Raw genomic sequence first — 27,755 nt, 5'->3', positions numbered from 1 at the left:
ATTGAATGAAAGAACAAGCCAGTGCTGCCTTTTCTGCAATGTATTAACAACTTGCTTGTAAAACTGAGCCAGTGTTGGACTGAGGTTTAAAAGTGTAGATAAGATATTAGCTTGTCACCAATACAATGGGCAGGATTCACTTTAGCAACACCCCTATGGAGCAGGGGTCTGCTGCTGTCCCCGCTTCATAGGTGGGGTGAGCGAGGAATGAAGAGACCAAGACCCAGATCCACCAAGCCATTTAAGCACCAGATTCCCCATGGATTTCAGCAGGGAGTTGGGTGTCTAACTGGTTTGTGGATCTGGCTCCCAATGACTCGCCCAACATCCAACAACGTGCAGCAAGTCAGGCAGAGCAGGGGTCTGCTCAGGATGGCACGATGGTTATGGCACCACCCATCCTCCTCCCCACTGCCAGGCTACACGTGAGACCTGGTGCCCGTGCATTGCACCGGTGACGTGGGTATCTTAGGGTGAAATTCACCCCTGAGCACAAAGCCTAGGCCCCATTGCATCTCCTAAAAGCTCTCTGTAAGTACTGCCATGCGTGGCTGTCTCTTCTGGCAAGGGTAGTGGAGCTAGAGGAAAGTGGACATGGTGATAGTGGCTGGTTTGAAGGACAAAAATTAGCCTGACCCCCGGCAGAGCTCACAGCAATCCCAGCTCACACCCAGGGCCTCTGCCATGCTCGGACAGTGGTGTAGACGGCACCGGGGGGCTGCATGTGGGTGCTGCAGGCTCCTCTTGCAGTGCTGTCCTTAGGGTTGTTGGGGCCCTGGGCAAAAGAGTCATTTGGTTGCCCCTTAGAGGTTTAATTTTGATGACCTGTAAACAAGTTGGACACGTGTTGCAACATTTTGGGGCTCCAGGAAGTCACCCAGTTGGCCTTCCCCAAAGGCCGCCACTGGCCCCTGCTCCATTCAAGCCTGTCTGCAGTGGGGGTGTCCATCGTCCGCCCTCCCTGGCCCGGGTTTCCAGGCCAGTCTCAAGGTGCCACGCGCCTTCGGGGACTTCTGCAACTCAAAGGCGAGTGTCTCAGCAGGGCATCATCGTTTCATAGGCACCCGGGGGCTGGAAGGGGCCTTACAGATCATTGGGTCACATGGGCACGAAAGACTTGACACCCCCATGAAAGTGGGTGTCCAGACTTTGTGAAGATAGAGATGCTTTTTGGAGAAATCATCCGTGCCCAGGTGGGAAACCCAACCCCCAAAGTGCAGGTGGAGGAAGCGGGTGGCTGCAGGCCCCGAGCTGCTGGAGCATCCCCTGCTCTGGCGGCCGGAGCGGGGCAGGGAGGCGGCTGCACCCCGCAGCCCGGGCGGAGCCGCTTCCTCTGGCTGCTGCCGGCAGGGGGGGCGGGCTGGGACCCGGCGGCGGCGGCTTTGCAGGGCTTGACGTCCTTCCCGGAGCCCGGCCCCCTGGCAGGCGACTCCGGCTCCGGCTCCGGCTCCGGCTCGGTGCAAAGTCCCGCGAAGTGGCGGAGCCGCCGGGCTCCGTGCCCCCGGCCCGGCCCGGAGCAGCTTCCCCCGACGCCGCCGCGGCCCCGGCCGGAGGGCGCCCCCGGGAGCTCCATGAAGATACTGGGGCACCTCCTGCACAAAGGCTCGCATATGCTGCAGTGTCTCTGTGGAAGGCGCCTGAGATCCAGCAAGAGCACAGGTGGGCGCCGCCGCCGCTTCCCCGCCCTGCCCGGGGGTCCCGGGGTGCCCGGGGTGCCGGGGTGCCGGCCCGGGGCGAGCGCAGCTCCGCCGCTGTCCGCGGTGCTGACCCGGGCCGCTGTCCGCGGTGCTGAACGCGGCTCCGTGCGCGGGGAAGGGGCTCCAGCCTCCCCGCCGCGCTGGAAACTTTCCTCTCGTCCTCTCCGAGCCCGTCTTCCCTCTCTCCCTCTCCCTCTCTCCAGCTTCTATTTTAAGAGCCGCTTTTCTGGGGCCTCCCTTCTTTCTCTTAACTCTTTGCTTGAGATTGTGCCCGCCGCTTCCTCCCAGGGCGGAGGGGACAGAGCCCGCTGCTCTCCTTTGCGCTAGGGTTGTGGTGTTTTTTTTAATACGGTGCATTTAAAATGCAAGAGCTCAGCTCCGACGTGCATGCCTGTAACGCTCTCCTATTGAAAGGATGCTCTGATGTTTTCTTGTGGGAGGGGAAGGGTGCTTTCTAGTGCTGGGAGCAAGGACCTGGAAGTTCTCCTTCAAGTTAAACATGTGCCTGAGGGCCTCCCTGAACAGGGGGAGGCAGCCACAACTCTCCACCGGTTCCTTTCCGACTCCGGCATGGGCTTTTCATGTGGTTGCCAGGAGGTCACTTGGCTTCCCTGAACAGGGGTGGCCAGCCTCAGCTCTCCTCCAGTTTCTTTCCAACTCCGGCATGGGCTTTTCATGTCGCTTAAGCTCAGTGTCACAGGTTTCCGCCTGCAAGTTGTGTGCTGCTGGCTGTATTTCACGGGGGTGTGAGACTCAGCCTCTCTCAAACTTTGTAGACATGCAAAGCATTCCTCTGTAAGTGCTAGGGTTTATCCTTGATTCGATTCTCAAAGGTTTGCCCTGACCTCCCCCTGCTCCTTCATCTAGCTCGGTTCTCTTCTGCCATATGAATGTGGACCTAATGCATTGGTAGGGAGCTCTTTGCCCTAATATCTAGGTGCTCACCTTGGACAAGGGACATTTCTCCTTTGGATCCAGGAGGTATCTGCCACTTGTTGGCCTAGTAACAGTGACTTGTTTTCTCAATTGAGTGCTCAGCCCCTGTGGACAGAAGTTATTCACACCTCCCACGTAAAATGCCCAGTTTCCACTGAAACAAGCCCGTGCTTGAGGCATGCTTTGCTGAGGACAGTTTTGAGCTCCTTGTTCGAGCTCTTTCTGGTATCGGACCCACTTGTACATGGTGTGGTCACTTCTGAGTCACCGACAGCACATGGCTGGGACCGGTGCAGGTATCAGGGCAGGGCTGGGCTTTCCCTTCTGGTCCGGAGAAAACTCTCGGAAGTGTTGCAGTCTCCACTGAAGGGATGAAATGCAGCTGGATTGACAAGCATTACATGTCTGGCTAGTCTCATCTGCCTGGTAAATGGTAGTCCCTTCACAGGATCTGCTGACGCAAACCCACTGCCTACCAAAGCTGATGCTGTATCTCTCTGATTTCGTTAGCCTTTTGGTAAATGAAGACAAAGCCTCCTTCCTCTTCAGCGCTGCTCCGGGCCGTTCAGACAGGCAGGGGCAGCCAAGGCTATAACAACCCATTGGTCTAAGAAGGGGGCAAGTGCTGCCTGGTCCTGCTGTGCCGTACCAGGGTTAGAACCGGTGACTGATGACAGCAAGCACTGCTCTTCCCAGCAAATCCTGTTTTCTTTCTGATTGCACCCACACCTCGGATGTGCTCTGTGGACACAGGGTGCTCCACTCCCTTCCCCCTCCTGCCCTGTTAATGTTCTGCATTGTCTACGTGACACGATCTTGGGCCTCCGGGTACCGAGTGCAGGGAATGATCAACTGCAGAAACCCCCTGCATGCCCGCTCCTCCAAACCTGGACACACTATCACCATGCAGCTGAGCAGTGCTCAAGGCTTTGCCTGCATTTTGTTGTTGTAAGGCGCTTCCGTCTCCACGTCCTGTCTCAATCAGTTCCCCATTGCTGTAGAAGGGGGGCTTTCTTCCTGCATTATTTGGAAATGAGTAGCCAAAGTGAGCATCGAGAGGGAGTCAGCCGTGTTGGTCTAAAGTCAGGCAGCAAAGAGTGGATGTGAACCTTATAGACTAAATCATAGACTAGAGAAGTGGGGCTGGAAGGAACCTTAGAGGTTATCTACTCCAACCCCCTGCCTATCCAAAGCATCCCATTGTCCAACCTCTTAGCAAAACTACACAGCCAACCCTGACACAACACAACACAACACAACACATAACACCCAATCCTGCCTCTTGTTGAACCCCTCTCGTGATGCAGAGTCCACCCCTTCCCTGGGCATCTGTTCCCCTGTCTTCCTGTTCTAACAGTGAAGAAGCATTTCCTGACATCCAATCCAAATTACTTTGCTAAAACTCCAGGGCATTGGTCTGTGCCTTCCTTTCTGCAGCAAGAAAGAGAAGGTGCTTTGCCTCTTCTTCATGGCAGCCCATTCAAGTATTGGAAGACTACTATCATGTCCCCTCTTAAGTGCCTTTTCTGCAGGTTGAATATGCCCAGCTCCTTCAGCCTATCTCCTCATATGACTTGCTTTCCAAGCCTTTTATCATTTTGTCCTGCCTCTGTACCCTCTCTAATTTCTCCACACCCTTTTTAAAATGCAGAGCCCAGAACTGCACACAGTATCCAGATGAGGCCTAACCAGTGCTGAGTAGAGAGGCACTACCACCTCCCATGTCTTGCACCTGGTGCAGCCCAAAACCGCATTTGCCTTTAGTGCAGCTGCTTCACACTGCAGACTCATGTTGAGTTTGTGGTCTACCAAGACTCCCAGCTCCTTCTGCACAGTGCCAGTCAGGTATCATTCATTTTATATTTGTGTTTTTGATTATTCCTCCCAAAGTGCAAAACCTTGCATTTGTCAGCACTGAAATCCATCCTGTTAGCTTCAGCCCAGCTTTGCAATCTGTCAAGATCTTTCTGAATTGCACTCCCATCCTCCAGTGTGTTCACAGTCCTTCCCAGTTTTGTGTTGTCTGAAAACTTGCTCAAGAAGCTTTTTATGCCAGCATCCAAATCATTAATAAACACATTGAATAGCACCGGGCTCAGGACAGACCCCTTTGGGACTCGTTTGAAACTTCCTGCCGTTCTGATGTGGACCCATTAATAATTACCCTTTGCTTGTGGCTGCTGAGCCAGCTGCTTATATACCTTATAGTAGCTGTGTCCATCCCACATTTCTACAATTTGTTCATGAAAAGGGTTATGTAGGACCTTGTTGAAAGCCCTGCTGAAATCCCACTATAGCCATAGCATTCCCTTCATCCACCAGAGTAGTTACTTTGTCAAAGAAGGAGATCAAGGAGATATATATAGAGAGAGTTCAATGAATTTGAGTTCACTTCATCGGGTGCTGTGAAAGGACAGCATAGGGCAGCGAATAAAGGAGGGTGAGAGATTTGAATTCAAAAGGTGGGAAAGGAGGAGGATGACAGCGCTGGGAGAAGCAATAAGCAAAGAACCTCTAGGAACAAAGGAGTCTCAAAAACTAACCCAGGTAATGAGATAAGAAGCAGTAGTCCCTGTTGAAACCAAACTGAACACCAGTCTGTGGATGATTTCTTGTTTGCAATTACCCGTTCCAACCGGTTTTAAAAAATGTGCTGCCTGAGAACAACAACCCCGAAGTCAGCAACGCAGCGTCCACGGAGGTTGAGCTGTTCTGACCCAGCTGATGTCAGATGGGTGTTTGTTCATTATGAAGTGTACAGATCGCCCCGTCTGTCTGATGCAGACAGCCCGTGAGTGCTGTAAGCAGGCGATAGTGGCAATGACGGTGGTAGTTGCAGGTGATGAAGCTTAGATGTTGCATTCCTTGTTCGGTTTGGTGATGATATGGGGGGCACAACAGGCATTTGGGTCCATTGCAAGGCCTGGTGCCTCAGGGGGACTGGGAGCTAGTTCATCTGTTGCTTGAGGGACATGGCTTGAGATGGGGGGCACAAGAGCTAGAGCGTGCCCCCTCCCAGAGCTTTCTCCACTGACTTGCAATCCTCCCCGAACCCCTTTCTCCCAATTTCTCCTTGTCTAAACAGGCTCCCACAGCACCCAGGAGAGTGCCAGCCCCTTCAGCCACCCAGGGGGGTTCAGCTCCTGTCCTGCAGATGCAGTGACGTCGTGTCAGGCACCAAGTGATGAAGCAGTGACAAACGGGGAAGCAGGGGCTGCAGTGATAGCAGCGTGGGGCAATAGGGAGGGATTTCAAAGGCACCCAAGTGTCTCCTGCACAAGCGACTTTTATTAGTAATGTGACTTTTATTTTGTGTCATTCGGGCACGTCTGCCAATCCTGTTCTTAGGCCCCAGTTTCAACACAGGCTTAAGTCCCATTGTGTTCAGTCCCTGCCCGGGTAACTTATCCCCACGCCTCCAGGAAACCAACTGTGTTTACCTTAAGCAGATGAGTCAATGAGACTGAAGCATCTACTTAAAGTCAAGCAGGAGGGTTTGATTGAAACGTGGCCTCCGGCTGTAGCTGCCGGTGATGGAAAGTGATGCTACACAACCCCTCAGCACAACTCCCCTTTGCTGCCATGTCTGCAAGAGGCAGAGCTATGGTGGGGCTGCTGCTGAGCTGAGCCCACGGCCCTTCGTGCTGACCCATATTGTTTCACCACCTTATCCTGCCCGGCTGGATCGAAACACTGGCTCCTGACCTGAAGTGTAAGCTTTCTGAAACAGAGGGGTTTCCTTGGCCTGTGTTTCACTGCAGTGGCCTTTGGCTTGTGATGGGGGCTGCTAGGGACAGCAGTCGTGCAAATAATACATGCACACACTTACATAACATCACTCTGCACCTATAAATATACACGGTATGCGCACACAATTTTGGCACACGCCCATATAGGTGTGTGTCCACACACATGCACACACACAATAAATAAATACATACATAATAGTCTGGAATGGGTCATTCCTTCTCACCCACTCCGAGGAGATTTTAGCAGGCAGCGTTCAGCAGGCAGCTCTGTGCTAAAATGACACAACCATTTTTCTAAGAGCCCCAATTGGTAACCTTGACTTAGCAGGTCAAGAGAGGACACAAGCTGATTATTTTGCTCATGGATACATGATTCCTCTCTCTGAATCATCTAGTAATTTAAAGGGAAGACCCCAGGGTGGGTTTTTTTTTCCCCTCTTAATATATAATTTTTTGCTTTCTTTTCCTAGAAGGCAGCTAGAAATCCTGACACTGTCACTTGTCTTTAATGCCTTTCCTCCCTTTGGAAAAATGTTTTGCTCTTGACTGCCACACCAACGTTGTGAAATAAATGGCTAGCCTGCTGCCAGGATCAATCTGAATGCTAAATAATAATGTTAGCAACATACTGCTCCAGGAAGTCGGGAGTTGCAGAGTTGGGATCCGTGTTCATGCTAGCAAGCTTGGAGCTCCTTGGAGCAAACACCCTAGCTCCACAGTGCTAGGCTAAGGGGCTAGTTCTGTCCGTGGGCTCCAGGGCAGCTGAGACCACAAATACTTTTCACCTCCGCTAGCATGCATTTTGTTGGACAGAAGTGCTGTTTGATCTTCATCCCCCTGACCTGACTCTATGCTGACAGTGCGGATCACACCAAGCTGGCGGGTGTAGTAGATACACTGGAGGGCAGGGCTAGGATTCAGAGTGATCTCAACAAATGGGAGGACTGGGCCAAAAGAAATCTCATGAGGTTCAACAAGGACAAGTGCAAAGTCTTGCACTGAGGAGGGAGCGATCCCCTGCACCGGGGCAGGCTGGGGCGGACAGGCTGGGCAGCAGCTCTGCAGAAAAGGACCTGGAGGGGACAGGGTTGTGAAGCCAGACAGGAGCCAGCAGTGTGTCCTTGATGCCAAGAAGGCTACCAGCATCCTGGGCTGCATGGGTAGGAGCGTTGCCAGCAGATCAAGGGCAATGATTCCTCCTCTCTATTCAGCACTGGGGAGGCCACATCTGGAGTCCTGTGTCCAGCTGTGGGCCCCCGCTACAGAAAGGATGCAAACAAGTTGGAGAGAGCCTAGTGGAGGGTAACAAAAAATGGTTCAAGGGCTCAGGGACAGGACTGGTGAGGAGAGGCTGACGGAACTGGGCTGATTTAGTCTGGAGAAGAGAAGACCGAGGGGGATTGAATAGCAGCCTTCACCTCCCTGAAAAGAGGATTCAAAAGAGGATGGAGCTGGACTGTTCTCAATGGGGGCAGATGGCAGAAGGAGCAATGGGCTCAAATTGAAGGAAGGGAAGCTGAGGTTGGATGTTAGGAAAAACTTTCTCATGAGAAGGGTGGTGAAGCACTGCAACAGGTTATCCAGAGAGGTGGTGGGATCTCCATCCATGGAGTTTTTGAAGACCTGGGTAGACAAAGTCGTGGCTGGGATGATGTAGTTGGGGCTGGTCCTGCTTGGAGCAGGGGTTGGACTTGATGTCACCTCCTGTGGTCCCTCCCACCCTCATTCCCTACGATTCTGTAGCACAGGGCCAAATTAAGGCCACATCAGACACAGTAAGATTTATATTCCCCTAAATGGCATAAGTTGAAGCTCTGCTATTTGGAGCACAGGTGGAAAGGGTGTGGGCCTGGTCAACCGACAGGTGGTTAGACCATGACACCAGCACTAACCTGGCCTGGTTTTCCTGCCTTGCTGCTTGGCCCGCTTCTCTCCACAGGACACCTCTGTCACCTGAGCCAGCCCAGTGTACACATGCAAGTCCACGGAGTTGCACATACACAGTCACACTTGTCTGTCCGAAAGCAGGGTTTGCTTGCACAAGCCCTTGCTGCTCAGTCCTTGGTGTGACAATCTGTGCTTGTGCAAATTTGAGAGGTGCTTTGGAAAAGAGTGCCCAGTGCTATGGAAGACGTCAGAGCATATCATGCATGCCTCAGTGTGTGTAAGCTAGGGCAGCTGTAAGTAGGGGTGCAGTCGCCAAACTGCTTCTTGAGGCATTTCTAACTCTGCAAGCATGGGGGGTGGAGTGGAGGTCCAGTGTGTTGTCTCTAGGCCTGCTTCTGGGTCAGTGACTCCCAGTTACCCTAGAGCTGTGAATGCAGCTATACCTCCTTTCCTCTCCTTTGCTAAGGGGCTGCCTTCTTGTCTTGTATGTATTGAACCCTAAGGGCTTGCTACACAGGGAGACTGATGGCACTACTTGCTGCAGAGCTACTCCATGCCTAGATGCTTGTATTGCAGCATCAACATGCTTCCATCATTTTAGAAGTGCATTAAGCTGAACTCGAAAAAGGAACTTTTGCTTTGGGATACAAGCATCTGGATGAGGAGTTACTCTGGAATAGCTATCACCGGTTCAATTCATACCTTTTCATACTGGAGTCACTTCTCCACGTGAACAAGCACCAGAAATACAGCCTGCAAACTCTAACGTACGCCTGGATGTCGTTGTGGAAGACCCACTTTAGCTGAGCTGGAAATCAGACTTGATGCAGAGATCCTTTGCTGAAATTGTCTGGCCCACATTTTTTGCAGCAGATTGTACCAGATGATCCTAATGATTCCTTCTGGCCCTCAGATCTGCTAATCAATGTGTGCAACACATGACTAACAACATGGTGCTGGTAATATTGGGATGTTTCTGGCTGGTTCTCACCAGGGTGTTAGACCAGTGATTTCCAACCTGTGGTCCATAGATCCCTGGGGGTCCACAGACTATGTTTAAGGGGTCCATGGAAGATGACTATGATCAATCAAAAGTATGTAAATACCCACATTTACAACCCAAAGGGCTCCACACCTCCATTCAAAATTTGCAAAGGGGTCCTCAAATGAGAAAAGTTTGAAAACCACGTTGTTAGAGTGTTCTTTGGAAAAAAATAGCAATGCCTGGCTCTCATGTAGCACTTCCTGTCTGTAGACTTATCTCATGGTTTTTACCGAGGAAATAGGTCTCATGATTCCCAAGTGAAGCCAAGGAGAGAGGGAGGGACCACACGGACTTGTTCTGGGGTATAAAGGACACGGCTGCTTGGCAGATGTTGACCAGGAAGTCCCATCTGCAACTGCCCCGAAAATGTTTTCTCCCTTGTGACAATCTTTCATAAGCAAGGCAGGTTTAGGTTAGATACTATGAAAAACTTTCTCACTAGCAGGGTAGTAAAGCACCAGAACAGGTCACCCAGAGAGGTGGTGCAGTCTCCATCCATGGAGGTTTTGAAGACCCAGGGAGACCAAGCCTTGGCTGGGATGATGGAGTTGGGGCTGGTCCTGCTTGGAGCAGGGGTTGGACTAGATGTGACCCCTTGAGAGCCTTTCCAACCCTCATTGTCTGTGATTGTAAGATCTGTGCAGAATATAACAGGTTTGGCTTTCCCTGTTTCAAACTAAAAAAAAAATCACAGATTCATCAGTGTATATTAACAGATCAATAGCTTTAAATAGGTTTGGCAGGAGACCAGTTTTTTTTACATCAGCGCTCTGCAAAGATGTGTTGCCTGTGAGAGGAGTCGAGCACTGGAGCAGGCTGCCTAGAGAAAGTGTGCGATCTCCATCCTTAGAAGTTTTCACGAGCGGGTTGGACAGGTACGTGGCTGGCTGGTTGAGTCCTGCCTGGAGCAGAGGACTGGACTAGATGCCCGTATGAGGCTTCTTCCAGTCCTAGTTCCCTGTGATCTTATGGTTTTTCTGGCATCCCATCCTGATCATGCATTTAAGCCTGACCTTAATCCCTGTTAAAGTGCAGCATATTGCTTATATAAAAATAAAAAGCAAGACATCTTGGTCTTGGAGAACATTGAATCACTATGTCCAAATAATCTGCCTCTAGTTCATTTTGCTGTCTGACCCCTTCCCACCCAAAGCCTTCAAAGTCAAACTTTTCTTTTACGCTGGTCAAGTAGCGCTTTGATTCGAGACATATAAGCAACACAAGCGAGGTGGTAAAGCCGTCGAGATTAGTTCAGCGGGTCCCAGGAAGATGAGACCACTCATCCACAATAGTACCGCGCTTTCCATTGTATGAATAGATGCTCTCTGAAAAGACCTTTAAATAGAGTCTTCCCCTCAGAGGAAAGGAGATGTGTAACGTGTAATAATAAAAATAGCGTCTCTTCCCATCGCCCGAAACGGCGTGGAAGGAGGTAATCGTGTTTTGTGTGGTAAAGCACTTTTCTAAATGGCATGTTTATGCCTTTCTAGTATTGTGGCTGCGATTGGCTGCCGGGCCTATTTGCATGTGTTAAATTGCAGTCCTGGAGATCTGTGAAAACAACCCAGCAAAGCCAAGCTCAGCTGGGAGCGTGGAAGCTGCTGCTAATTTTGCAGTGAGCCACCCACAGGCCCAGCGTGAGTCATTATCATTGTTTTGTTTTCCAGAATGCAGCAGCAAAGGTTTCCAGGATCGAAGCCATGGATTAGCTCTGTGCCTGTGTTTATTTTTATTTCTTTTTCACAGCTTGGCCATTTTGAATAAAAGCAAAGAATGAGGCAAAATCCCTGATTTTTTTTTTTTTTAAAGGGTAAAAATCAATAAATTGTTCATTGCTTTGGGCCCACTTGAATGGACAGTAATCAACCTTTCTTCCTGCTGTAATCCTGTCTCTTGTGCATCAATCAGTAGTAAAAGTGCTCAGTGCTGTTTATGTTGCTTTTCATCGCCGGGCGCTGTGTGGGCACTGGCTAGGCAGTCCCCCAGGGTACTACGAAATATTATTACCCTTTTAAAGACAGAGAGATGAAGTGACATGATCAAGGTCCTTCATCAACTCTGTGTGAGAACCGGGAGTAGTGTCATAGGGCGCTTGTACACGTCACGAGTCATCCACATACATGTTATGAAACGTTATGCAAAATTGCCATTTGCATAATGGCGTAACCATGTACATGTGCTCGGTTTTTTTGTGGCAGATTTTGATTGATCATGGCAACGTAGACCACCTCCAATATGTTTTATTTTGACTGTGGCCAACTGTCCTAGGAAGCTTCCACCTTCTGTGTCTGGGAGTGTCTCAGCTATCAGCTGCACCTTGGATTGGGTCCCAGGCTTTCCCGGGACCAAGGTCTCAGTTCAAACTGAGGTTCCTCATCAACAGGTCTTGCTCCTGCTTCCCCATATATTGAGTCTTCTTCTGCAAAGATGAGCTAGGGAAACATCTTTGAAAGATGATGGCTGTGCTACCATCTTGCTTGTCCTTCGATGAGCAGCAGCGTCTACTTTCCCCAGGCACGGCAAGCCTTCTGCAAGGTGGCACAACCACCTGCAAAGGAGGGAGGTTGCAAAGCTAGGTTTCCAACCCAGGGCCAACCCACGAGGCAAGGCTGACTCCACAGTTCAGTATGCTTACGTCCCACTTGCACAGCTCCTTGCCTGCTGAGTTTATCTGAGCGCATTAAGTGGCATGTGTGTGTGTGCACACGTGCATGTGTGTGTGCATGTGCACGAGAAGTTATGAGAACTTTTGAGGCGGAGCCCACCTGTAGCAAATAGCCAAAGGTGCCCCTTGTTCACCTTACAACTCTCCTTTGCGGGGACACTGAGACCACCGCCTGTTCCGGCAACCAGCATCGCCTCGTGGCTCCCTCGTGCTCCCCGTCAGTCTGTCTGTATCCATCTGTCGTCTCTGGCTGATACTCTAGATTACAAGCCGCTCTCGGCAGGGAACAGTTTTTGTTTGGTGTCTGCACACAACGGGTCCCTGCACTGTTTCTGTCACCGTGCCTGGGAGTTGTGTGAGCGGGTCGTGCATGCACTTCTCAGACCGGGTTAGACAAATGCTTGTCTGGGATTGTTAGATCCTGCCTGGAGCAGGGGGCTGCACAGACGCGATGTTCAGAGGACCCTGCCAGGCCTGCTGTCCTACGATGCTCTGGGCCACCATTGGACTCTAGTCATGGAAATAAAAAGCAACAACCACCGCCGTGTCAGCTCGGTCACACCTGTCATGCATTGCACGGCCTGTTCTATGCCCAGGTACTTCACTTGCTTGTTTCTTGAGGCTAAAAATAGCTTAGAGATCTACATTTAATTGCTTTACTTCGGCTCCCAGTGAAGCTAAGGGACCTAGCAGGTACTATTCAAGGAGGATCCCACGGTGTTTGCCTTTCTGGGTAGCTTTTGCAAATATTTGGTCCATTGTTTAGGCCAACGCAGGCAAATACTTGCCTTGGGCTACAATAAGCTGCAAGTGGCTGCTATGAATAACGGTGACTGTCACGCTGGCGTTTACCTGGCATGTACGGCACACGCTGTTCCTGGAATTTCCCTCTTTGAAACCTACTCAGAAACTCGGCTTGCTTCTCTCTGCGCCTTCGTGCTTTGCATGCTTTGGGTTTGTGATGAAGGGTATTATTTTAATTGAGAAGCAGGTGCCCCATGTACCCTGGGGTCCAGGCCCCTTTCTCCCTGCAGTCCACAGACCCGGCACTGAATAAACTCCCCTCTGTCTTCCTTGAATCTGAGGCAGGTTTCTCACTGAGCTGTGACAGAGGTTACTATGAGTTTGCAGTGCCTACAGGATGTGTGAATGGCTGGGTTGACATGAATTTCCTCGGCCTCTTTTTGTTCTTTCCTTGAGATTGGAGAGGGTGAATTAAGGGACTATAATGACCTCCCGCAGCGCAGCGAGCAAATAAGGAGGACGGTGAAGTGGGAGCCTGCTGATGTGTGGGAAGCCAGATGCTGTGCTTTTGTGAATGAATATTATGCCTGTCTGGGGTAGCTGGCAATGGGTGGTTCTTGCTCGCACCAATGGTTTGTGAGTCCAGCTTCCCACGAACACGCAGTTCATAGCCGTGCGGCGGGATACGCCGTCTGCCGTGACAAGCAATCCCTTCCGTGGAGGTTCAACCAGACGTCGACGTCTGCCAGGGAGAAGGTGTGAATAGGAAACTTGGAGCCTGCTCTCCAGTCTCGTGTGTGTATCCGAGGACAATGTACGGGCCTTGATGTGGTCTCGGCTATAAGCTCCTGAGCTGAACAGGTGTGCGGAAGGGGAAATTCCTGACTGCTGCCCACACAGGGTCAGTACTTTCCATCTTCCTTGTTCTGCCTTCAGAAATGTGATTTAGTCATTCACCTCTCGTCTGTAGAGCAGAGCCTAGCACCTCCATAGCACCTTCCATGTGCAGGCCCCAAAAACAGCGGGGCTATTTCCATCATGTCTGCAGAAAACTGGAAGCACAGAGGAATTCAAAACTCGCGGAAGAGGCGATATCTTGTATTAGACCGAGTAGATACTTGCACACAAATAATTGTACTTGTCTGCAAGTTTGGGACACGCTCCCCCTTCATCGGGCATAGGAGAGAGCAGAGACTGTAGAAGTTCTCCTAGGTAGAAATGAAAATGGAAGCACAAGGAGCACTTTACTGAGGTTTCATACTGGATCAGCAGCAGAGTACAAACACAGCCCATGTCTTTCCACCCCCGCTCCCAGGTCTCTATACCGGCTAGATCCTGATGCCAGGTGCGGGGTGCCTGGTATGCCGGGTGCACCGTGGTGCATCCTGATGCCGGGTGCTGGGAGGTTAACATCGAAGCTAGCGTAGGGCCCAGCACCACTGCAAGGACCAAAGCAGAAGAGTCAGTGGAGAAAGGATGCTGGTAGCACTAAGTGCTGGCTCTGCAGCTTTCCCTGAGCCTCAGTGGACAGAAGCAAGCAAGTCGGTGGGCATTGAAAGAGATCGCAGCAAGGTAGAAAGCTTGAGGGTGAAGCATTGTCCTGGGCCCTGAGACCTGGTCCTGGGGTTTGAGATTGGGCTCGTTCCAGCTTGGCGCAGTGTCATATATCTGAGGCTGTTAAGACACTGGGAGAACTTGAATGATTTCCTCCCCTAACGACCCCAAGTTTTTGGTTGTAGCCATGTTGGTCTAAGGACACAGGCAGGCAAGGCTCTTTGGGTAGATGTGATATCTTTTATTAGGCCAACTGAGTAGTTGGGGAAAAAAACTTGCAAAGAACTTTTTCCAACTACTCGGTTAGTCTAATAAAAGGTATCACATCTTCCCAAAGAGCCTTGCCTGCCTAACAAACCTGAAGCATTTTCTAACACCTTCCTACAAACTGGCTAAGACGCCGGGGGGGGGAGAATGGGCTGGGAATTTGGACGAGAGGGGCTGGAAGAGAGAGTCTGATGAAGCAGGCCCTCTGTTCGAGCCCACAGATGTGTTTGCAAACAGACTGAGGGGGGGTGATAAATCCTTCTCCCTGGGCACGCCGGCTCTGCTTCTCCGCTGCCCTTCCCCCAGCTCATTCGAGCCGCTCTTCCAGGTCTCAGCCAGCAGCCGTCCCGCCAGCCCCTCTGGCTGCAGCGGGGAGCACGGCACATGGATGTGGAGCGGTGAAAGGCAAGGATCTCTGCATTATTTATGGAGGATGTTGCCTGGGAAGGGGCCACTGGGACCGAGCACTAAAGAGGGAAGATGCAGACTTCGCTATCGACTGAGCATGTGTTCATCCGCTAGCAGAAAACTCCCGTTTTCTCTTTTATAACCTGAATTTCTGGGGCCAGCTGAGCTGAGCAGAGATGTCCCTCTCCTTTGTTTGGCTTCGTGCTGTCTCTGAGAACTCGTGGGCGTCTGGCTGTAGACCCAGCTCTCCGCCGTGCATTGGTGGATGAGCCCCGGGGTGCTGCGTGGCGGACGCTGGCATGTACCATATGGTTTAAGTTAATTGCTCAAGAGGCAGTACAGGATCTTGGCACGGGGCAGAGAAATGATCTGAAGCCTCCTCCTTTGGCTTCCCTCTAGTTTAAATGAGCCTGATTACAGTGCAAGGAAGGGAAGTCATCTAGTGATTATGTCTGGGGTTGGCAGTTAGCCCTCCTAGGTTTTATGACTGACTCATTGGGTGTTTTTGGCCAGGTCAATACTGAGATCTCCCCATCTCTGTTCTCCTGTGTAAAGACCCCCCCGGTCTCTTGAGGAGGTGCTGTGATGCTGCTGGACCTGGAAGTCCTGGGCATCCTATAGAAGAACACTTTCCCCTGGCAGAGAGGGAGAAAGTCCCCATTGAAACACCCTGGTTGCCAGGCACGAACTGCAAGAGGGCCATGAAATCATCACAATGCAACATAGAGGGCCATTGCAGTGAAAAAGTATCCCCCACAAGTGCCTCCACACCATCCTGCTTCCAGAACAAGAAGCTTAAGCAACTTCCAAGGGCTGCTGGGGACCTGTGCTGCTCATCGGGCCCACCTGGTGAGAGCAGGCAGGTGCCTGTATCCAGTAGCTCACCAGGAGCGAGGTGTCCGGCACTGTGTCCAGACCCCTGATGAGAGGTCAGTCAATGTGAGACCAGAGCCAGCCTCAAATTTCCCCTTTTGAGTCTGTAGCAAAATCCCTTCCCTGCTCTACCCTCCTTTGGGTGCGATTGGCAAATGCGGTGAATTCACAGGCTGTCTTCTTGTCCATCCCATGCTTTCTGCCCCTGTGGCACCTTCTGTGACCTGGTCCCAAGCTGCTTCAGATAGCCTGATGCTCCCCTTCACCCTCAGGCCTGCTGCAGGTCTGGGAAGGGGAGCCCACAGACCCGAACGGGGAGACAGGAGGATGGGTCTTTATTCCTTGAAAGCTTTCAGGATTCACAAAGTGAGAGCATAGCTCACTCATTGCTCCATTAGCATCCAGTCTAAGGAGGTCCAGCATGATGGGCTCATCCTAGCCACAGGTATGCCGTGCCATTTGCAGTGTTCAGTCAGTCAGTCCCAAGGCTGCACCGACTGTTGGGGCACCATGGAAATAGCAATAACTTTCCTGCATGGAAAGTTCGCCCTGGTCTTTGCAATCCTTGTACAATCAAAAAGTTTTAATCCTGTCCAGTCTTTGATGTTGGTGGTCCAGATTGCCCTAGGTCTTCCTCTTCTTCTTCGCCCTCCAACATTTTGCAGTGTTGGCTACAAGCAAACATAGGATCATAGGAAAGTTGGGTTGGAAGGGACTTTATGAAGTCCCATCCAGTCCAGCCCCCTGCTCAAGGCAGGATCATCTCTAGCTAAACCATCCCAGCCAAGTGTCTGTCCAATCTGCTCTTGAAAATTTCTAGGAATGGAGGGAACAACTTCTCTAAGCAGCCTCTTTTAACGCTTGACCATCCTTATAGTCATAAAATCCCACCTAATCTCCAGCCTTAGTTTCTTCTGCTGTAGCGTGAGTTCATTACTCCTCATCCTGTCCCTACAGCCACAGAGAATAGTCTATCTCCATCCTCCCTCTAATCACTCTTCAGGTATTTGAAGACTGTTATCAAATCCCTCCTCAGTCTTCTGGAGCTGGACTGGTCTCAGTGGGGGCAGACGACAGGACAAGGAGCAATGGGCTCAAGTTGCAGCAAGGGAAGTTGAAGTGGGATATTAGGAAAAAGTTTTTCATGAGGAGGGTGGTGAAGCACTGGGACAGGTTACCCAGAAAGATGGTGAACTTTCCATCCTTGGAGGTTTTAAGACCTAACTAAACCAAGCCTTGGCTGGGATGATGCAGTTGGGGCTGGTCCTGCTTGGAGCAGGGGGTGGACTGGATGTGGCCTCCCAACCTCATTCTCTGTGATTCTCTTCTCTGGGCTAAATAGCCATAGTTGGTCTAATAAACATAGTTTGTCTAATAAAAGATATCCCATCTACCCAAAGACCCTTGCCTGCCTGTGTCCTTAGACCAACACGGCTACAGCCAACCCCCCACAGCTCATTCCTTCCAGTTCTTCCCATTTTTCAGTCCTTTCTAGTTCGCTCAGTCTTCCAGCATGGTATTTTACTGGTATTTCCAAGCAAAGTCCAGCATCATCTACTCTGTGCACCATCCCAACTGGGAAGGGATTGGCTTAATTTGTCTACCCCTCTGCCCTAGTAAGAGCACTGTTTAATGCTCATCTGAATTCACTAAGTTCTGCACAGAAAGGCTTGGGTCAGTGTCCAAGCAGCGTGTCGGCAAGAGCGTAGTGACTGCTTTAGTCAGGGTGACAGCACTGAGAGGTCATGACTACAGATGGGATGAATTTTGCAGGGGGCCATGACGCTGGCAGAAATGCACAGATCTCCGGTTTGGAGGTTTGTCCGGTTTCTTTTCAGTTCTTTCACAATGGGGCTGAATTTGAGGGTTGCAGTTTCAGTGTCAGGTGGGAGACTCTGTGCCGGCTTCACCAGCATTGCTTCCCAAAACACCCCGCACTAGGTCACGCTGCAGCTTCTGGTGCAGGAGGCAGCACTCACAGGAGCAGGCACGGGCACAGGCAGTCTCTGCCTGGCGCTCCTTGGCACAGTCTGGGGGTGTCACAGACGTGTCCTGGGAGAGCTGCACCCCTTGTCTGAGCCTGAGCAAGCCACCCCATCCCTCTGTGCTTCCTCCACCCTGTTCCCAGCAGATATGGCAGTGCCCCTTAGCAAGGCTAACAGGAGACCGGGAGGAGATGTGTGCACTTCAGAGCTCTTTATTTCTTACCCTGAGTCTAGGCATAGAAGTTGATGGAATTGGTTAAGAATGGTAGTTAGTACGATTTAGACAGGGGAGTATTTAAAAACAAGGCTTGACAGCTTTGATTCATGCTTAAAGAGATGTTTTAGGATCCAGATCATATGGCAGGAGTGTCTGGAGAAGAGCCAGCGCATTGCAAACCTCCACTGGCGAAGTGATGAATTTCCTAAAGGGTCCATTCAGAGTTCAGCTCCACAGACAGACCAGGCGGCTGCCTCCAGAAGGGAAACAGACCCCTGGGTTAAGAGCTTCCTGTTAGAAAGCCCTGGGGGATTCGTAAGTGCCGACTCACATCTCCGACGCAGCCCTGGCGAGGCGCTGGGGGATGGAAGGAAAGATGCTTTAGTTCCTCGGTAAGAGCTTTCGTTCAGGGAACGATTCTAACAGTGCAAGAACAGTGCGGTTTATAGGACACCGTGCCTGCAAATTTGTCATTCCTGTGTGAGGATAAAGACACTGATGCAAGCAAACATGAGCAGGGATGTTTGCAGGGACTTTAGACTTTTCAAATTTCAGAGGAAATGGGTTTTTTGGGGGGTGTGGGAGCAGGTGGGAGGCATGGGGGTGTTGTTCAACGCTCCTCTTGCATCACATCCAGCATTCTTCCAGTGCATAGGTGAAACGGCCCCTAGTCTCTATAAGGGTGCGTCTACATGTTCATTAATGCGCATTAAATCTTGTACTTCCATGGTGAGGTGTCTATTTTAATGCACATTAGCAAAAGAGCACTTTTGGGGGTCATATTACACGTACCTGTTTGTTCCGTGATGTGCCGGAGATCTGCCACTTTGGAGCAGACTCAGTTAATCAAGTCTGCTCCACACACGAGATGATGCGAACTGTGTTGCACCGCGTAGAGTTGTATAAGTGACGAAATGCGTGTCAGCGCGCAGAAAGTGGGGCAATGTGCTTTTGAAGTAAACCGCCTTTTCTGTGTTTTAGTTCAAAAAGTGCGCTGCCGCTATTTTATCAGCGCCGACACGCACTTCACTGCTTAGACAACTGCAAGCCATGCGGATATGGGGGCTTTTCAGAGCACCTGGCATTGCAGCACTTGCATGTGTAAAAAATAAAAATGCCTTTGATGATGCTTTAATGCACATTAAAATAGGCTACTGTGCATAGCACGTGTAGACATGCCCTTTAATACTGCATTAAATGGTAAGCAGATTCTTGATAGATTTGCTAAATCAGGATTTATTCAAAGCCAAGGGAATTGCCGTAAGTAAGTTATCTGAATGGAGAGAATGCCATTAATACCTTTAAACAGAGGTTTGCATTTCCATATCAGGTCTTAGTAACGCAAGTAAGGATGTCAAATTATATGGGATCACATGCATAGCCTGATAACTGTCCTTCTGAAGTTATTTAAAACATACCATTGTACCTTTCCGTGGCTATCATGCTGGGTTTATGAAGGTGAAGGAAGCAAAGTGGTGTGGCTTATGTCTGTAGAAGAGTGAAGCTTTCTTTTCGAACTTCTCAGGGAAGTGGCTAGGGAAGGGTGGGAGGATGGGGAAGAGCTGCTCTTCTTTCATGTCCAATATGTTCTACAGTCTTGGTTTTTTTTGGTTTCTGATGACTAAACTGTTCTGTATTTGAAATTAAAAACTGTTGATTGGAACCCATTGCAAGAGCAACACAAACGGGGCTTGATTTTGAAAAATGGATTCATAATTGTTTGCCTAATTTGTGTGTGCAATTACCATGATTGCTGCCGAACGTGGCCATCTGAGAACACAGTTTTGGAAATCTCTCTCGTCTGCTTTATCTTTGTCATTTTGGAGCCTTCTACCCCCGTCGCAGCCAAATGTTGTGAATGCTGTTTTAATGTGGTATTTAAGTCTTTTGATCCCGTAGCCCCAGATTTTCAGGGTGATTTATTCTTCCCTTGCATTTTCCTTGTACCCTGAGCCGGTGCTGTCCGAACATGGCGCTTTTTTTCTGAGCTGCTATTAAAAGAGCCTAGTATTCTCGGTAGGCTTTTGCATGGATCTCATCACCATAGGGCCTGAACTCCTCCTGGGTGTGCATTGCACGCTGTGACTCGCATGTGTCACGTGCTCTTCATACTCTTCTCATCCTCTCCCTAGAGGGAGAATTGTGTGTGTAGAGGAGTGTTTTGTCTCAGGGAGGCTTGGGATTTTCTTTCATTCAAATACACACAGGTATTTCAATAGATAGGTACGGTATGAGCACGTACGCAGAATGATTTCACCTTCTGTGTAGTAGATGGCTTGTAGAATATATTGGTGAAGCTACAGCAAGGCCTGTTTGGTCTGGGTCTGATTTAGAGGTTGTTCTGCTACAGTCTGGAAACAAATGGCACCGTTTGCAGGAGATTCGTGCTGCTAGTGACATTTGCTCTGGCATGGGCCACATCAGCATCTGCTCCGGAAAGCAGGCAGCTCCTGGTTTGGGGCACGGCTTGGCCCACGATGACAGAGCTGGGGAAGCTGTCCTCAGGAGACGGGCGTTAATGACAGGATGGAGGACTTGCTAGCCGATTCCTTAGTGCATGTATTTCTTCTGTAAGAGCCAGTTGAGTGCGTGGGGTGTTGAGAAGTGTCTCCCAGGGGGCTGGGTTAGAGCCAGAGCAGAAAGACACAAGCAAAGGTTTCTCTTTAGCCAGACTGACACCGCGTGTCCTTCTGTCCTTCTACCCCGTGCAGCCCAGACAAGGAGGAACGATGTCTAGGGATGAAAGCGCAGCAAACGCTCCCCAGTCTTGCCACTCCTGGGCTGTCTGCTGGAGAGGAATATACCCATTTCACCTGAGCCAGCGGGTACCCTGCGTCCATCTGTTCCTATAACATCGTACCACTGCCAAGCAGCCCCCTAGGTCAGCCAGACCCACGTGATCCTATTCAGTCTCCTGCATTCATGCACTTTCCTGGCCCATAGAGACAGGAGCACCGGGGGTAGTACTGTCCACACCATATGGGCTTCACTTCGCTTCCCCACCGAGGCTGGAAGCTGCTGGTTTACCAGAGCTTGGTATCCGCCACACGCGCCCGGCGCTGCTCCTGCCCCGGCCAACCCTATCATTAGAGAGGAAAAATAAACCCGGTCTCGCTTGGCACCTGATGAAGCAGTGACTCAGCCGCAGTCAATGGCAAGCTGTCTCGCATTCAGGATCCTTGCCGGCGCGCTGTTTGCATCCTAAGTGGCATCTCATCTGCCTGGGGCGCAGTCGCGGTGGTGGCATCTCCAGAGGCTGCGGTGAACGGTTCGCTCGGCCGTGTCGTTAGCCGACATCATGTCCTCTTGTCTGCATAGCTACCCTCGCAAGCTTGTGACCTGGCCGGGGTTGTGTGCTGGGACTGTAAGGGATGGCACAGAGCCGTCTCTGGCAGACGGTGCAAATCTCCTGCCCCTGATGTTGGCCAGCAAGTGCTCTTGTGCCCTTGCAGTGCCTTGAAGTTGCAGCAAAATTGCTTTTCAATAAAAATCAGGGAAAAAAAACCCGTCTCCACTGTCAGAGCAGGGAGGCAGTGGAGTAGATGTCAGGGACTCTCCATCACTGGAGGGGTTCAAGAAGAGGTTGGACAGCCACTGGTTGGGGTAGATGTAGGTGTAGTGATGCTTGTGTTTGACTATGGGTTTTGCTGGGCTCCTAGGCTTTGCTGGTTGCCCCCTCCATCCCTTTCTGCTCCATGTCAGGGGGGTTTAAGCCTCCCTTAGAGGCACTGGGTGTTGGCTGCAGCCCAGGCTGGGGATGTGGCAATGCTCCTGGTCCTGGCTAGAGGGTCTTGCTCAGGATCAGACCGACATCAGATTTGGGGTCAGGAAGGATTATGGTCAGATGGGGGGGGTTGCCTTCCTCTGCATAGTGGGGTTTTACCTGGGATCTCTTGAGCATATACTGACAACCTTTTATAGAAGCAGGACGTTGGCTGCCGTAGTTCCCCTGCTTTTCCTGTGTTCACGTGTGATGCCTTGGTAAAACTATCATCAAACCTGAGACAACACAAGAGTTCAGATAATGGATTTGTTTGGGCTGGTTTGCACAGGGGGCTACAGGTGAGCTCTGGAGGCCCCGTCCAGCCCCACTTCTCTAGGACTCTTTGATCCTATGATCTGCATAGGGGGCCGGGCAGCCCTGCCTGCACCGTGCTTGCTGTGTGCCTTGGCAGAGATGCTCCTGAGCCTTCCCCATCCCCTGGGAATGAGCAGGGGCCATGCCCCATAGCTGCTCTCAAGCACACTGCATCCAAAGGTCTTGAGCACAAGAGCACCTCTCCAAAGCAGCATCACCACCACGCTCCTGGTGGGAGCAGGGTGGGCAGGACCTGCTGGCAGGCATCCCTGTGGGAGGAGGTTGGGGACATGCTACAGACACCCCCAGCAAGGCCCAGATTGCCCCCACACCCATCTCTGGGTCACACGGTGATGCCAAGCCCCTTGCTTTAATTGATAGGCATCATTTCCACAGTGACAGGGGGCAGCTGTGAGGGCATCAGGGGGGTTACCTGGAAGGAAGGGTTTGCTGTGGTCCATCCAGTGCTGTCTGGATCCTACACCCGGTGCTGGCCTGCTTCATGCTCCAAAGATGCCAATGGAAGCAGCAGAGAGGGAAGAAGGTTTCTTTTTGGGACACATGCTTCAACACAAGTCCATGGGCTCGGTATTGAGTGATGTGGGCACCTATGATTCATGGAAGATCCCAACACAAGTCCCTGGGCTCAGTGTTGAGTGATGTGGGCACCTATGATTCATGGAAGATCCCAACACAAGTCCCTGGGCTCAGTGTTGAGTGATGTGGGCACCTATGATTCATGGAAGATCCCAACACAAGTCCCTGGGCTCAGTGTTGAGTGATGTGGGCACCTATGATTCATGGAAGACCCCAACACAAGTCCCTGGGCTCGATGCTGGGAGATGTGGACACCTATGATTCATGGAAGACCCCAACACAAGTCCCTGGGCTTGGTGCTGGGGGATGTGGACACCTATGATTCGTGGAAGACCCCAACACAAGTCCCTGGGCTCGATGTTGAGTGATGTGGGCACCTATGATTCGTGGAAGACCCCAACACAAGTCCCTGGGCTCGATGTTGAGTGATGTGGGCACCTATGATTCATGGAAGACTCCAACACAAGTCTCTGGGCTTGGTGCTGGGGGATGTGGACACCTATGATTCGTGGAAGACCCCAACACAAGTCCCTGGGCTTGGTGTTGAGTGATGTGGACACCTATGATTCATGGAAGACCCCAACACAAGTCCCTGGGCTCGATGCTGGGGGATGTGGGCACCTATGATTCGTGGAAGACCCCAACACAAGTCCCTGGGCTTGGTGTTGAGTGATGTGGGCACCTATGATTCATGGAAGACCCCAACACAAGTCCCTGGGCTCGATGCTGGGGGATGTGGGCACCTGCGATGCACAGACGGTCAGGATGGAGGGTACCCTGGCCCCAGCCTTGCCTCCTGCAGTGTCACACAGGAAAGCTGGGCTGCCCCAGAGGCATCATCAGGGTCACGTAGCAAGTTCCAGGTGCAGAGAAGGACCACAAAGCTCAGTAGGAGCAAAGGGGACCTGCCTTGCAAGGGGAGACTACAGAAGGCACGGCGTGCTTGGACCGGAGGGGAGGGGATCTGAGCGCTGGCTGTGAGTACGCTGGGAGCAGACGCCAGCGGTAGAGGAAGACAGGACTCTTCAAGATAAAGGGACAGCATTGGCACAAGACCAGTGGGTATAACTGGCCATGAATGACCTGAGAGGAGAGCTTTGAGGGCCAGGAACAGCCTCCCTGCCTGGGAGCAGCACACCTGGCTGGTTTTCAGATGCAGCTCGAGGGATGTGTGAACAGGATGATGGGACGGAGCCCCTTGCTCTCCCAGCGCTAGTGCAAACTGCCGGCGTACGTGACGGGGCGAGGGTAATGGATGCACCAGGGCAGGCAGGAGTCTGGGCTCGGGAGCATCTGTCACCCAAATCCACAGAGCAAGTTGCAAGGCCGGGGAGGCTGGGGCTGGTGGTAACCTCGTTAGGGAGACAGGGCAGAGCGGCCGGGCAGCCCAGGCAATCGGGCACCCGTGTTCCCTCTTCTCCCTGCAGTCTGATGGGGAAGCGTGTCCAGGCCCTGACCCCAGAAGGGAAGGACAGCAGGGATTTAGCAGCTACTGGTGTGCTCCATGCTGGTGGCTGGCCCAGCATGGGTTTTGCTCTTTAATTAATGTTCTTAATCGTGTGATGGGGTCTAATGCAGCTAGAGGAGCCGTCCTGGTGCAGCACAAGAGCACTCAGCCATGGGAACGAGAACAGGGCCAGGAAGTTTCCTTCTGGGACAAGGCAAAAGGCAATGCTTGCACATTAATGTCCCTTCATCCTTCCTGATGCTTGAGTCTCAGAGGGTCCCTCTGAACCCTGTCCTTTGTTATTAAAAGATGGGGAAACTGAGGCATAGGCAGGATAAAGGACCCACACAAGGGTGCACACCAGGTCCACGGTGAGCCAAGAACTTGGGTCTCTTGGCTCCCCTGGTGCAACACCTTAACCCTCCAACCCCGCGCTGCCTGGTCAGGACAGCGCCGAGACAAAAATGATCTCTGACATGGGGAAGATGACCGGTCACTGATGCGGCAGAGCCAGCGAGCCCCCTTCCAGGGACCAGACCTGCTGCCTGCATGCACACAAAGCATTGAGCCTATCCTTGCAAGGAGAGGATCCCCCAAGGCACTGGAGGAGGGCCCGCATGGAGAAGTGCTGGGATGCTTTTTTGGCCTTGCTGTTGCTGAGACAACAGGTCCTATAGAAACAGCACGTGGCTACAGAAAGTGTGAGCAGACGGCCCGCGATGGCTGCAGTAGCCTCTGCCAGAGCCCAGACTGCTGCCTCTTCAGTGCTGCTGGTACCCGGGCTAGTGGGCAGCCGCCATACCCGAGGCTTCGGTGTCGACACCCCCGTGCCCCCAGCATTGAGTGGGCCTTGGACAATTGGCACAGTGGCCCTGGGATTTCCCGGCCGTTGCACTGTTGTTAAAGGGGCTCCTCCACTTCCTCTCCCCTTCCTGCTATGGGGCATCTTTGAGCGAGAGACTGGTTTCAGCTGAGCGCCCAGTGCACTGAGCTTCACCTGCTCCAGGACGCTGGATGTAGCTGAAGCCATCTGAAAGGAAAGGAGGCAGCCAGGATGGCTGGAAACAGGGGCCCACAATGGAGAGGTTTCTTTTCCAAAAGCACGCGGGGGGTCCAACTGCACCTTGGCCCTCAAAACTCATGGAAAGTGCGTGTCCAGATCCCCTGGGCCAGTGGCACTCAACCTCCTGGCCTCCTGGGCTGGAGGGGTGGTTTAGGATGGTCTGTGGGCCACATCCTGGGGGTTGGGTCAGTCCATGGACTGCATCCAGCATGAGGTCAGTGCACCAGGTTGGTCCATGAGTGCAGTCTGGTGCTCAGGCCTGGCCCTGTGGACTGGATCTGGCCATGGAGCAACCCCATGCATCAGCCCAACCCTGCATGCCAAATGGGATGATCCATGGGCCAGATCCTGGGGACAGGGTCAGTCTGTGGTCTGGATCCAGCATGAGGTCAGTGCACCAGGTTGGTCCATGAGTGCAGTCTGGTGCTCAGGCCTGGCCCCGTGGACTGGATCTGGCTGCGGAGCAACCCCATGCACCAGCCCAAACCTGCACACTGGATTCAGCCATGAATCAGCGGCTGAATCCAGCACACCAGATTCAGCAGCTCCATGCACTACCTGGCACAAGCACCCATGTCATCAAGCCCTCACGGTGGCAGGAGATGGGTGGCAGAGTTAATTGCCGTGGCTCTGGCTGTGGCCTTGGGAGCTGAGGCAATTAATGCTGCCACCGCTCCCCTGGCTCCTCATTTCCGACCCTGAGGGCCGGATGATGCAGTCCCGCAGGCCGCATTCAGCCCAGGGGCTGCAGGCTGAGCACCGCTGTCACAGTCCTCCGACGTCAGCACCTGTGCCTGCGCTCTCCAGAGGGCCGAGCACCGGGGAGCCCCACGACAGCCGCTCGGCCCTCGGCAAGCTGGACACTCAAAAGTGACATGCTTCAGCACAGCACTGCCGACAGCCACTGATCTGCCCAGCAGCTTGGCCTATAAATGCTTTGATTTGGGGGTTTGGGGCTCATGCTACATGCTAATGCAAAACAAAAGCGGGTATGAACAAACGTATCTCCGGCAGTCTTCGTGTCACGGCCTGAAATACCCGTCCACGGGTCTTTTACCGTGTGTTTGCATGTTTATCTGAATGGATCTCTTCTCAAACCTGGCGCTCTTTTTGGTGGTGTATTTACATAGCCTGGGTGGCTCACCTAAAACAAATGCCATCTGGTGCGACCAAGGCAAATGCTTTTCTCTGCAAACAGAGATTATCTGCTGCAGAAGTTGGGGAGAGCTAGGAAATGAGATATCTGGGTGCTCTTTGTACAAAGCTCTTTTTGGGAGCACGGCAGCACTGTTGTGTCCCAGGACCTTTCCGTATTCGAGCCAAAGTCAGAGTCCGGCTCGAACAACTAGTGAAGTTACCACCAGCTTGCTGGCAAAGCCTAGGAGCTGAAGTGTGGCTCTGTCCCTGTTGGGTCTGGCCTGAGTGGGAGGACTTAGTGCTGTAAATATTATTGCAAAGATGACCCATGCTCGTGGCCCCTGGGGTTGAGCTTCCAGGAGACGGTCGCTGTCACCTTGCAGAGCTGGCGTTGGGGCACTGGTCTGTCCTCGCCCCCTCTCCCCACCCGAAACCGCCTCTGTTCTTTCACCTCCGTGACTATCCGAGCACGCATCGCCCTGCAAATCACTGCTGTGCATAAGAGGCTTAAAAACTCCCAGGCAGCGGTCTCTGCCGTGCTCTCCCTGGAAGCCACTGCCAGGCTCCTGGTGACACTAATGAGGATGTCCCTGGCATTTATGATGCAGCCGTCAGAGGCTGATGGAGGCAGGAGGAAGCTGATTTCTGCAGGAGCCAGGAAAGGTGCGGGCTTCTCAGCACCGAGAGCATACGCTAGATGAGTCTGCTGCGCTGCCGCGATGCCCAGCTTTGCTTTAAATGGGGATTTGTTGTGCCGGGCACCTCTGCTCCAAAGGGAGCCGAGAGTGCTGGTGGGTTTGACATGCAGCATGTCCGGGCCTGCAAGCCGCAGCCAGCTGCCAGCGTCATTAAGGCAATTGTGCCCGGGGCCTTTTCTTAGCTCTCTTGGTTTTTGCAAGAAGCCATCGCATCCTCCTGATGCCTCCCTGTGGCTGCTGGGCTGCATTGCTGCCGAGGCCCGGCTCCACGCAGCTGCAGATCCGGGCCCAGCCGCCGACGGGTGAGGACAGGCTACCGGGCATCCTGGCCGAGCTCTGATTTCCATCCCACCGCCGTAAATCTGGAGTCAGTCAGATGCAGGGAGTGACTCCCAGCTCATGCCTGTATCCCTGGAAAGAGATTCCTGCTTCCTCTCCTCTCCTCTCGGCATGGACCAGCCCTGTGCAAACCATCACAGATGCAGCCACTGTCCAACCTCGTAGCAAAACTACCGTCAGCCCTAATACAGCACCAGGCATCATACTCGACCCTGCCACAGGGAAAGCAAGAAGTTTGTCAAGAGATTGCAGGCAGAAAGCTGTGACCCTACTACAGAGGAAGGCAAAACCCCTCCAGTCCTGACCAGGGAGTAAAATCTCTTCCTGACCCCACATATGATGTTGGTTTGACCCTGAGCAAAGGGGCAA

At 52.1% G+C, this 27,755-nt stretch overlaps 1 protein-coding gene across 4 annotated transcripts in view; it reads left to right on the top strand.

Moving 5' to 3' along the window:
* The window catches only part of FGF12 (fibroblast growth factor 12), a 285,542-nt gene that overhangs the window by 106,362 nt on the left and 151,425 nt on the right, over positions 1–27,755 (top strand). The window contains exon 1 of one of the 4 annotated variants that reach the window (XM_019499060.2): positions 1,479–1,659. The exons of 2 other annotated variants lie outside the window; for them this stretch is intronic. In XM_019499060.2, the coding sequence (XP_019354605.1) occupies positions 1,572–1,659 (88 nt within the window). In that variant the 5' untranslated portion in view covers positions 1,479–1,571. Of the gene's footprint in view, positions 1–1,478; positions 1,660–18,398; positions 18,420–27,755 lie in introns of those variants that run through there. One more of the 4 variants, XM_059731269.1, reaches the window with a different exon arrangement.

Source organism: Alligator mississippiensis, chromosome 7 (assembly GCF_030867095.1).
Source record: "Alligator mississippiensis isolate rAllMis1 chromosome 7, rAllMis1, whole genome shotgun sequence".
Classification (NCBI taxonomy): domain Eukaryota; kingdom Metazoa; phylum Chordata; order Crocodylia; family Alligatoridae; genus Alligator; species Alligator mississippiensis.
This window is presented reverse-complemented; position numbering and strand designations above follow the sequence as displayed.